This window comes from Drosophila suzukii, chromosome 4 (assembly GCF_043229965.1).
Source record: "Drosophila suzukii chromosome 4, CBGP_Dsuzu_IsoJpt1.0, whole genome shotgun sequence".
Classification (NCBI taxonomy): domain Eukaryota; kingdom Metazoa; phylum Arthropoda; class Insecta; order Diptera; family Drosophilidae; genus Drosophila; species Drosophila suzukii.
The window spans coordinates 2,171,617-2,183,959 of record NC_092083.1 but is presented as its reverse complement, the minus strand read 5'-3'; the positions used below and the strand labels follow the sequence as shown (position 1 = coordinate 2,183,959).

The 12,343-nt window shown below is 35.2% G+C and overlaps 2 protein-coding genes across 3 annotated transcripts in view; one reads left to right on the top strand and one right to left on the bottom strand.

Annotated features, from left to right (window-relative positions):
* Arl4 (ADP ribosylation factor-like 4) overlaps positions 1 to 12,343 on the bottom strand; it is a 63,503-nt gene that overhangs the window by 191 nt on the left and 50,969 nt on the right. Inside the window, exons 5-7 of the transcript XR_011604521.1 lie at positions 708 to 10,090; positions 337 to 551; positions 5 to 274 (exon numbers count right to left, since the gene is read on the bottom strand). The gene's annotated coding sequence lies outside the window, so the exon portion shown is untranslated. The remainder of the gene's footprint in view (positions 1 to 4; positions 275 to 336; positions 552 to 707; positions 10,091 to 12,343) is intronic.
* LOC108020365 (uncharacterized) lies at positions 7,401 to 9,763 on the top strand. Of its 2 annotated transcripts, XM_065867391.1 has the most exons (5): positions 7,401 to 7,780; positions 8,478 to 8,506; positions 8,621 to 8,661; positions 8,722 to 9,240; positions 9,296 to 9,763. In XM_065867391.1, the coding sequence occupies exons 1-5, from the start codon at positions 7,401 to 7,403 to the stop codon at positions 9,584 to 9,586; spliced, it is 1,260 nt and encodes a 419-aa protein (XP_065723463.1). In that variant the 3' UTR covers positions 9,587 to 9,763. The 2 variants fall into 2 exon arrangements, with proteins under 2 accessions (XP_065723463.1, XP_070853271.1); XM_070997170.1 differs by having other exon boundaries at positions 8,478 to 8,661.

Sequence of the window (12,343 nt, the reverse complement as noted above, 5' to 3'; positions counted from 1 at the left end):
TTACCTTATGCACAACACTGAATTAAGCGTTGGACCATGGGTAGGACAACATCTGAAGCGCAAACAAAGATAATTCAGAAAATCGTTCGAGTCCTTAAAAAGTTTTACTTCCGCCCAAAACTTTATTGTATCGTCAATGTTCTTTTAATAGATGTCGATATCTTCAAAAGAAAACTCTTTCAAAATGGGAATAATGTTGGATTTTTTTGGACATAAAATATTCTAAACCGAAAATATATCAATTTGTTCCAAAATCTTGAGGTCGTCAGGTAGCCTGTAATTAATTAAAATTTTCAATTTGTTGTATTTTGTAAAAAAATAAAAGGCTATAGTTACCTCAGCTTTTGTGGCTTTACAAGCTTAACTTTAAAATTAGTGCAGCACTCTCGAATAGATTTCTCCGAATCATTATCCATCTGAAGCATTTTAATTTGCTTTTCAAATGTATATCCTTGATATAAATCTTTGACAACATATTCCACAAAATTACAACAGCTTACGACGAAATACGCCTTGAAGGTGACCTTGGTTTTCCGGTAAGGTACATCTCCCTGATTAAGAAAAGGGCACTTATAATTTTATTTTGGTAACAATTTTAGCGTTTTTTTTGCATTTTCCAACTTTATCAACTTTGACGAAGTGGAGCTTCTAAATTAATGAATGGAACTCAATGCTGTGTATAAGAACGTTAAAGAACATTCCATTACCTGTAAAATGAGCCTGACCGTGTTCGGTTTATCAAAACCCGAGTTAGAAAATAAAAAAGTGCGAAAAACTTTTTTTTTTCTTAATCAGGGAGATGTTCCTTACCGGAAAACCAAGGTAGCCTTATCATCTATTATTTTGTCCATATTACAATCTGGTGGAATAATGTGCTTTTTTTAGCGAATTAATGGTAGAACAAGATCTTTCAGCAAGCGCGTCGCGTCAGTGTTATTGCTTTGAAAGCACTTGCTGACTTTTTGCATTTCCACTAGGATTGGTTTTAATAAAACTAAATATATGTAGCTTACATTTTCGTCAAACATGGAATGCAATAATTTGGCCTTATGACATTTTGCTTTTTTTGCCCCTAAAGAAAAGTGTACTCTTAACTCCTGTCATTGTTCCAATATTTGGGAAACAGCTAATTCAATAAACAACCAACTGGTGTCACACACTCTGGGTATTTGAAATGGTACCTTCCAGAGTAATACATTATATTACTTATAATTAGACTACAATAAACGCTTTGCTGACAAAGAGGGACAAACACATTAGAGAATAACTACGATCTACACTCGGACATCACTAAACCTATGTTAAAATAAGCATACCCAGTAGTAAAAATGTAGAAAAAATTAAGACGAGATTACAAAAGTCACACGAACCTTGTCAGTGTTTGTGGATTGGTAAAAAGTTTTGTACTCAGATTGTCGATTTGAACTCCTCTCCCTGGTGACTAGAGAAATAGTTTACGACGACACCTATGTGGACAAACACATAGCGACATACATATAAAATAAAATATTTACCCTAAAGCTTGGTAACGCTTATATCTGGGGATTCATCCAAAAGCAAACTAAACTTAGAATCGCCGACATCGCTGCGAAGATTATCGTAGAAGTGAGGCGCCAGAACATTTGTGATGATGTCAGTACACTTGGTTCTATGCAGCCTAATCTGGCCTGCAGTCGCACTATCTCCGAATTGAAGTGCACAAGCTGCTAAGATGGTCGATTTCAGCAATAGCTGTGTGTTGTGCTACAAAGAGGCTCAACGCAGCTTCGTGCTCTATTGTTTTATTTGGCAATTTGAAGAAACCTAACTTGTTAGTCTGATTTAAGCAGTCCTTCGTTTTATAGTGTTTTTTGATGACTGCATGTGCGCGCAAATCACTTAACTTTGCAGTTAGTGTGCACTTGCAATAACTGCAGAAGACTCTGTGGAATCATATATATATATATATCGTATTGGCGAGGCCATGTCTTAAAATCAGGATGCTGAGGCCGAGCATCTCGACATTTTTGCTTAAAAACTTTCGGCATTTTGTCACAAATATGTTTAAGCGTGAACTTGCTTATAAAGATGAAACTCTTGAAGACAATTAGGATCGATAGAAGACAATCTGCTGTGACATAATATCGATATAAAAATAGCCGAAAAAGCTGATTTAAAATTTAAAACAAGGAAGAACGCTATAGTCGAGTACCTCGACTATCAGATACCCGTTACTCAGCTAAAGGGACCAAAGGGATATGGAGATATGAAGCAGCATGCGCCACCTACCGGCGGTACACAGATTTAAGCGTTATGGGCGTTAGAGTGGGCGTGGCAAATTTTGAATCAATCGATAGGTATTGACGAGACCAATACATTTCAGTTAAATTTTTATACCCGTTACTCGTAGAGTAAAAGGGTATACTAGATTCGTCGGAAAGTATGTAACAGGCAGAAGGAAGCGTTTCCGACCCCATAAAGTATATATATTCTTGATCAGGATCACTAGCCGAGTCGATCTAGCCATGTCCGTCTGTCCGTCTGTCCGTCTGTCCGTCTGTCCGTCTGACCGTCTGTCCGTCTGTCCGTCTGTCCGTCTGTCTGTCCGGATGAACGCTGAGATCTCGGAAACTATGAGAGCTAGGCTATTGAGATTTGGCGTACAGATTCCTGAGCTTCTTACGCAGCGCAAGTTTGTTTCAGTAGACTGCCACGCCCACTCTAACGCCCACAAACCGCCCAAAACTGTAACTCCTACAGTTTTGATGCTAGATAGAAAATTTTAACTGAAATGTATTGTTCTCAACAATACCTATCGATTGACCTAAAAAAAAAGTTTGCCACGCCCACTAAAACGCCCACAAACCGCGAAAACCTGTGACGCCCACAAATTGCATGCTAGATAAGAAATTTTAACTGAAATGTATTGGTGTCGTCAATACCTATCGATTGATCCAAAAATAAATTTTCCACGCCCACTCTAACGCCCATAACGCTTAAATCTGTCTACCGCCGGTAGGTGGCGCATTTTAATCTCGCTTTGCTGCTTGCATATCTCCATTTCCCTTTGAGTAACGGGTATCTGATAGTCGAGGTACTCGACTATAGCGTTCTTCCTTGTTTTAACTAGCATACAAATTGTGGGCGGCACAGGCTTGGGCGGTTTGTGGGCGTTAGAGCGGGCTATGGAATCTAAATCTGAGATCCCAATTCTCTATCTTTGATAGTTTTCGAGATATCCACGTTCATATCTACGATTTTTTGAAGTTTGCGTGCGGTTTGTGGGCGTTAATGTGGGCATGGCAAACTTTTTTTTGGGTCATTAGATAGGTACATACGTACATTTCAGTTAAAATTTGTATTCTAGCATCAAAACTGTAGGAGCCACAGTTTTGGGCGGTGTGTGGGCGTTAGAGTGGGCGTGGCACTCAGCTGAAACAAACTTGCGCTGCGTAAGAAGCTCAGGAATCTGCACGCCAAATCTCAATAGCCTGGCCCAAAATAGTCAAAGTAAGTTTTTAGGAGACTTATTAAATATTTCCTTAGCAATTTTAAGTATAATTGTTGTATTGAAAAATACATCAGATTTACTTACTAGAAAAGAAAAATAAAATAAAATGTGTTTTGGGCAGGACTCGAACTTCTTTTATTTCGTTGCAAAATGCTTTTCTGAGTTCCAACCAATTATTTTTGTACTTAAAATACTATTTTTAGGCATCCAATTACCTAAAATCTAGGACAACGTTGCATACATTCTAGGCCATTAGTGCTCCAGGTTCAGGCAAATTTTACCTAAATTCTAGGCCATTTTTGGTCATTTTTTTCTGGGTGAAATAATATAAAAACTAGCTTTCCCGCCGAGACTTTGTCCGCGTGTATGAAACTGTACCTAAAAAACTTTCTCCATAAAATGATTATAAATAATCTAAATATTTTAAAAAAGCACACATTGGCAACGCCAATGACTTTAACAGGTTGTTTCTTTACAATTAAAATCAGTTTTCGTAATTTATTTGTAACGACTGGCGTTTATGAAATGCTGAAAGCAATGAAGCCAGACGTCTGGCATCATTTAAGATATCATGCATTTTTTTCGACAGGCTGCTTCTCCACTTAGCAGCAATCCACTTAAGTTATCGCCCTTAATTTTTTTCATCTCTGTCAGCTGAGAAAAACAAATGAATGAATTCGGCTATGTCTCATAAGCACGACCTATACACTGTAAACGGTCGGATGCATTGAGAGCAATCGGCAGTCGCCTTCGGTAACGCTAGCACTAACACGCCACCTAGCTTTCATTCATATAGACGCTAGGTGGCGTGTTAGTACTAACCCGCGCACTCCCTTAAGCTAAGTAACGGGTTTCTGATACTCGAGGGCCCCGACTATAACGTTTTCTCTTGCTTTGAGAATTCAAATAATCAATATTAGAAATCAAGAACTTTCCCTGTGTATACAATAACCCATTTCTAATAAACATCATCCTGGAAGTATAATCTGAAGTATTTATTAACGTCCCTTTCGCTACCGAGTTCTTTTATTAAATAAACAAACCAAGGGTTAGAGTGCTTCGCGGATACTAGAAATTTACCAAAACTTTAAGTTAAAATTTCGATACAAGGGTGTAATAATGACAATGGTGTTAGTGGTTAAGGAATTTCACGAATAGTGGTGGTTATATTTCACACGACGGTGTGCAGACCAAAGGTAATTAAATGTATAGTAGAATAGGGTTGTTGCTCTGTCCCTTTAGAAATCGGGGTATTTGTGGACTTTTTGGTCGGAAAACGTCGGTTCGAGACTTGTAGCCGACTAAATTGAACCATGAACTCGTTTGACCAAGTGTGTGTTCGACCACCTGAGCGACGACCACCTCGACCCTATAAGGCCGAGAGAACTAGCCTTAACTCCTAAAATTATTTTTTTGGTATTGTAGAAAAATGAGGGTTGCTCATAGACCAGAGATACAGGTGCAATGGCAGAGAGTGGCCGTGCAGTTCACTTTAAGCAGTTCGTCAGAAATATTTAAACAAAAAAGTTGTTTCTGCAAGAAATAAAAGTAATGTATAACTTTAAAATAAGTATTAAAGAGTTGCATATAAGTACATTTAAACGAACATTTTTTATAGAATGGATTAACAAAACAAAGTATTTCTGTACATAAGGCTAATCACATTTATGACTCACCAAGTATATAATTTTTAGAAATTATTTATTTCAAAATGGCGGTTAACTGACGCTGTTCAACGTTAATAAATTTCTGTTACATAACATTTCTAAGAGCCTATAATAAAGCAGTAGAGAAAGCACAACAACATTTTTGCTTATGGTGGTTTTTCTTTATATTATTTTGTAATAATGTCAGTTGTACCTCGTAAGTACGCGAATTACATATGTGAAAAACTTATAAATAAAAAATTTCGGTAAAATATGAAAAAGTAAAAAACAACATTTTAACTTTTTGTTTCGTAAATAGGAAATGAACAAAACCAATTACTTACAAAATATATGTATATTTGTTACCCGTTATTGGTTTTGTGTGGTTTTAAACAATTTTCCAAGTTACAAAAGATATAATATCTACATTTGTGATAAAAAATGATTATAAAATCCACTAAATATTTTTATTCGTTCTGCTTCAGAAAAATATTGTAGCTTTTTACCTCCAAAAGCATATTCTAATGCAGTGTGCGGAATGAGAAAATTTAAGAAAGTGCATATAGTCGTCACAAACTTTGAACCAAACAAAACAACAAACGCTATAGTCGAGTGAAAAGAATTTTCTAAGGGTATTGATACCACTCATCTTGCGAAGTCTTTTTAACTTAGTTACTCATAACTTTTAAACTAGAAATGCGACTTGTTCTATTCTCAGATTATGGATATGCGTATTGATCATTAAAATCTATACCAATTTACACTGATAAAAATCTGCAAAAACGTAAGCGCAATGTTTAGCGTTATAATCGACGCTCAACGACGTTCAAAAATCAAATACGAACGGGGTAAAAAAGTGCGTAAGCCTGTTTCTTTACATTTTATAAATTTGTGCCACGCCCACTCTAACGACCACAAGCCCCTAAAACTCTAAAATCTGTCTGGTACCCACAATTTTAAGACTGTTAAAGTCTAAATGGGATTTTGGTTTGACTATAAATATCCATGTACAAATTGTTCTAGTCCGACCATTCATTGAGAAGTTCTAGGAAAAGGTTGCTTTGCTGCTTGCATATCTATCTCCCTTGCGCTCCTCTTAGTTGAATTGTGGAACTTGACCCGTTACTCGAAGAGTTGATTCGTCGGAAAGTATGTAACAAGAAAAATTAAGCGTTTCCGACCCTACAAGGTATCAGTAGCCGAGTCGATCTAGCCATGTCCGTCTGTCTGTTGTCCTTCTCTTGTTTTTTTTAGTCTCGACTTAAAGAGTTCTGCATCAGAATTTAATAAGTCAATATCTCCAACTAAGTTATTTAAATCGGCCTGCATAACCAGCTTGGATCCCTGTCGAAAGAGACGTCGGCGTTCGGAGGACATGGGTCCTTCGATGTTTTTCAAATACGGAACAGAATTAGAACCGGGCTATGTGACAGAAGACACGTTTGAATAATTTATTTTATTCCATTTCTTAGTTATATTAAACTTTATTTTGCGTACGCAAAAATAGCAATCATTGTGAGACTTTGGCATTACCAAAGTCATTGCTACCAGAAAGGGCATCTGGTTCGTTATATGACAGCGGTCGGTACGGAATACAATGACGTTTTGTAGTTTAATTGTATGATTACTGTTATACGCTATATGTGTGCCGAAAGAGGCTAAGCAGAGCTATTCCCTGTGTCCGATTTTTATACCCTTGCAGAGGGTATTATAATTTTAGTCAGAAGTTTGCAACGCATTGAAGGAGATTGAAGCAGATGTTTCCGACCCCATAAAGTATATATATTCTTGATCCGTATGCCCGTCTGTTCGTCTGTCCGTCCGTTTTTTAAGATTTTCGAATTAAATTTAATAATTATAACTGCAAGGGTATACAACTCTTTATCTCCCTCTTATCTCGGCAAGCCGAAGCTAACTTCCTTTCTTGTTTTTATCTTGGAGAAGGTTTATCCAAACTTAAAGACCACCCTAACCTACAGGCGTTTCCCATATCTATTAAAACTAGTGAATAAAAAAAAAATATTACTGGTAAATTTCTTTAAAAAATTTTAATAAATCTGGAAATAATTTATAAAGTACTTATATTCTGCTAAATGTACCATACATGCACACTAAACATACCATATTCTATATACTGAATAAAGAGCAACCGCAACGTGCGATCAACCTCTTAGTAAAAACACGGGCAGCTAAGAATATCAACTGGTTCAGTTTACCTCATATATATTCAATTAAATAATTTTTGTTATTCACAACAGTAGGCGATGACAGACCCCGATACTTTTTTATCTAAGAGCAATGCTCTGATACAATCGAATAAAGAAGACACCACTTCCTTTCAAGAAGCAGATGACTCCGACGAAGAGCGCGAGCTAACAAATCTTAATTGGCTTTTGCGAAATCAAAATTTAACTTGGCCGAAAACAATTGATTCAAGTACAAGGGAAACTTTAAATACGAGAGAAGAAGCCGAGACACCTGTACCTAACAATACAAATATTCATCGGAACCAAATAAAACTGGCTCGAGGCGAAAACACAGTTAAAAAATCGCAGGTAATCCTAGATTCGAGAGCACAGAAAACAACACCAAAACGACCAACTCCATCAGAACGCTTTGAAATATTTGTCAACAAAGTAAAAAGGTATGTAAGTTAGGAATTTTCTTCTTATACCCATTACTTGTAAAGTAAAAGGGTATATTGTATTTGGCGAAAACTATGTAGCAGGTAGAAAGATGGGTCACTGACCTTTTATAGTATATAAATTCTTGACCAGGATCTCTAGTGTTTCTGTCCGTGTGAACGATATCATCTCGAAAATTATTGAGCTAGATAGTTCAGATTTTAGATTTGGATTCCTTATCTTCGGATTCCTTATCTTCTAACGCCCACAAGCCGCCTAAAACTGTGGTTCCAACAGCTTTAAGAAAATTGTTAGTTAAATATTTTGCTCTCGTAAATACCTACAGATTGACCTAAACAAATGTTGCCTCCTCCTTTAAACGCCCACACAACACCTACAAACTTAAAAAAACGCCCATATGAACGCGGATATCTCGGAAATTATAAAGGTTGGTTCCTTAGCATCGTACGCAGCCCAAGTTTCTTACGCTAATGTGTCACGCCCACAAACGCCCATGGCCCCTAAATTTGTCTGACGCCCACTTTACCATATATTGAATTTTCGTTTAGGTGGCGCTTTACAATTAGCTGCTAGTACACCTCCATCTGTCTTTTGCTTCCCTTAGCTGAGTAATGGGTATCTGATAGTCGAGGCACTCGACTATAGCGTTCTTCCTTATATTCCAGTAGAATTGTGAATTCTTTTTTAATTTATTAGGGATTTAACAGAATACGAAAAGTTTGCAAGTAAGTATGAAACCGACGTGACTGAGAAACCACCTTTTAACTACTCACATATAATTGGGATGGCTATGCTAAAAAATGGTCGTATAACCTTACAACAATTATGTGCTTGGATAGAGGCTAAGTTTGCATTCTTTAGAGTCCGAAAGAAATGGAATGTAAGTAATTTTAAAGCGCATTTTGTAAATTGTGTTAATTAATTTAAAAACTTTATGTAGAACTCTATAAGGCACAACTTATCACTACATCACTGCTTTCGTAACAGAAAAAGAGAAGAAAAAGGAAAAGGCGGATACTGGGAGTTGGGTGTTGACCCGAAAAAGTGTGACCGAAAACGCATTCGTAATAGAAAACTATGTCATTCAAAACTTAATCAGACTGCAAAATACCATAATGATCAGTTAACTCATAAGCAGCAAGCAAAATCTTCTCAGCCATGCTTTTCAAGGTTTGCAAAAAAGGTTAATAAAAATAGCTTGTCAGAAATATCAGAAACAAATACTTTAAAAAAGATATCGTCAACGCTCACGGATGATAACTTTACGGAATTCTTAGATAAAGGTACTACCGATGAGCTAAATGAAATTCAATATGAAAAATGTCCAATACAAACAATGATTAAAGAGGATATTTTTAAAAAAAAGCTTGACACAATTATAGTAAGCACTGGAGAACTCATAGCAGAGCCTCAAAGCCTAAACTGCTTCATATCCCACAGGATAGATAGTACCAACACGGTAAGACTTATACTATACATAAAAAGATTAAAAATAATTTAAATATAAATTCTAGCCGGTATCTGGAGAAGACGATTTTTGCACATTCAATAGCATAAATAGTTATTCGGATACGACTCCTGTGTTTGCATCGAATACAGCTATCATAGAAGACCGAAATATATCAAATGATGTATCCAGTCCTAGCCACCCGTGCAACATAAGAATTAGTTATGATTATACTAACTTCCGGCCCCTAGTGGACAGCATTGATGAACAGTTTCATTACCTCCATAATAGCTCTGAATATAGCCGAAACGATGATATATTAGATAACCTTCTTGATGTTTGTGTTAGGCATTATTAATATCCAAGTGCAATCCAAGTTCCAAATTTATCTGAGCATTATATAAACGCGTTAGTTTTACTCGTGGTATCGGCATCGGCATGCACTTCTCGTTAACGTAATCTAGAAATAATACATGTTGTGGTAAGGTACTATTTTGCACACCAACTTCAATAAATTAAAACAAGATGAGCCTTATATTTGATTTTCAATACGTGTATATATTTAAAATACTTCGAAGATTTGTGTAACGGGTCTAATTAACACGGACAAATGTTCTACAACTTACATGTTTCTCTCTGCAAGAACCAACTGATGTTGTCTCGATCAACAGTGTTGGTGCCCAGTCGATTGCTTTGCTGATGACAGCTACTAACACGACGATATCTTCTTAAGGAACAACACTGTTGAACTCCTCAATTGGCCGGTAGTGCGTTCTCCTTCTTGATTCGCATAGCACAATCCAATTTAATAATTTTTTTTAAAAGTAGGCGATGACAGAATTCGATGACTCCGAAGAAGAACCTTAAAATTAAGAAACATTTTCTTAAAATAAGAAAAAATTATTTATAACGTAAGGTTACCTTTTCTTACATTTGAGGAATTTGGTTGGTTTTGTATACCAATTTTGGATTTTACATGGATCAAACCGTTTCTAATTTCAATGGCAATTATTACATGGGAATATAGTCTATAAATTTTTATCAAACAAAAACACCTCTGAACGAGGTAAAAAGTAGTGGCGAACGAGCTTTTAACAAAAATTTCTGATATCAACAATTGTGACGAAAAATGATATTACATTCGATAAAATAAATAAACTATGTTAAATTCATGATTTCGGCCCGCAATAGTAAATATTTATTTACCTACACGTAAATTTTCTGTTGCCGAATACATAAATTTATAATAGTTTATTTATTTTATAGAATGTAATATCATTTTTCGTCACAATTTTTGATATCAGAAATTTTTGTTAAAGGAGCGTTCGCCACTACTTTTTACCTCGTTAAGAGGTGTTTTTGTTTGATATCAGAAGTTTTTTTTTTTGCACAAGAGTTTAAGTACTCCAATACCATGACTAGGAGTCTTCCCCATATGGCTTGGCTATTGAAAAACCAAACACACAGATTCGACCCCTAATCTTAGCTGAACTCCGCCTTAAATTAGGCACTGTAGCGTAGAAAAGTATTTCTTTCATTAGTTTTAAGTAAATAAATATATAATTCTAAAAAATGTATAAGGACTTTAATAAACTTTCACGTTCCACTTCGGCATAACTTTATTCTTGCTTTCATTCACATTCTAATAAGAATGAAACATCTAATATGAATATTAAACTTTTTAATAACAAGTTTTATCGCTTCAATTACCTATTTTAATAGCACAAGTTTGGAATCTCAAGGGCTGTATAGTTTCAGATTCCAAGATAAATCTGTCGTTTTTTACATTTCCCGCCGAACTAGCGGGTTTTTCCAAAGTGGTAGAACAAATAGATCAAGTTTCCTATTTCGATTAGCTTCATGTAAGTAAGGGACCCTAAAACCATAACAGGTTTTCCGTTTGAAAAAATCTAATAGGAATATTTTTCATCAAATTGGATTTTTTTTAAATTACTTTTAAACGGGACATTGGATTTTAACAAATCAGTAAGAATAAAAATAACGTAACATGCAGCTCCAATTTTTTAAATTTTTACTTTTACACTTTCACCGCTTTTTTCCCAAACAAATCTATAATTCGAAAGTCTTGGTATGCAATCTTTTTAGTTAGTGTGATACCTTTTGATTGGTGTATCACTCGTTACGATCGGACCATAATGGCAGATTTTCAATTCCGTGGCTATATTATAGTAGTTGTCTTCGCACGCTCTTTTGCGCGCTTCGCCACTACGTGTACTTCCGTCCACAGTCATATTTACCTGAATTTATTAAAGATTTATTTTATATAAATACTTTTTATAAACAAATAAATAACAAATGTCTGGACGCATACCAATAATGTTTATTCTAATCTAATCCATTTTAACAACCGTTTAAACAATTTGGTAAATAGAAAATTGAAACTAATAAGAATACAAATTAAATAAATTTAAAAAAAAGAGATAAATAAATAAAAAAAGGGTACACTTGCCGTGGCGTGTGCTCGAACCAGGTACTATTGTTCGATTGTTTATTGACCGGACGTCTTTACCAGCTAGACCACCATCAAAATGTATAAAAAAAGTCACTTTCTCTTAAAATATGGGTATTTCTTTCCTAAATTTAAGTAAGAATTTACAATTATTTCAAGAAAAAAAATATAAAAACTCGCCATTAATTAAAGAAAAAAATGCGATTCTTCCTCTTCTGCTTTACAAAAAAAAATTATGGCGAATTTCGTAAATTTTAGACATTTTATCTATAATCAAGAAAATATTTCTTATTTCAATGGCGTTTTAAAATCACGGGCGATTTTCTAATATTTATGGTGTTTCTTTTTTAGTGTAAACATTATTTTTGTTTATTATTTTTACGTGTTCTAAAATTTTTTTAGCTTTTGCACACAAAATTGTATAAGAATTCAATTTAAAAAACTTTTAAGAAAAATAAATGTTGACTCTTCGTGGGCTTGAACTCACGTTATTTAGATGAGTTTGAAAGTTCAACGCATTAGACCGCTAGGTTTTCAAACTTCAAGGCCGATTTTCTAGTTTCAAGGGCGATTTTAGATGATTTTTTCTTTTACGAAATATGGCGATTTGTCCTAAATGTGAGAAAATATTATAAGCATATGCTC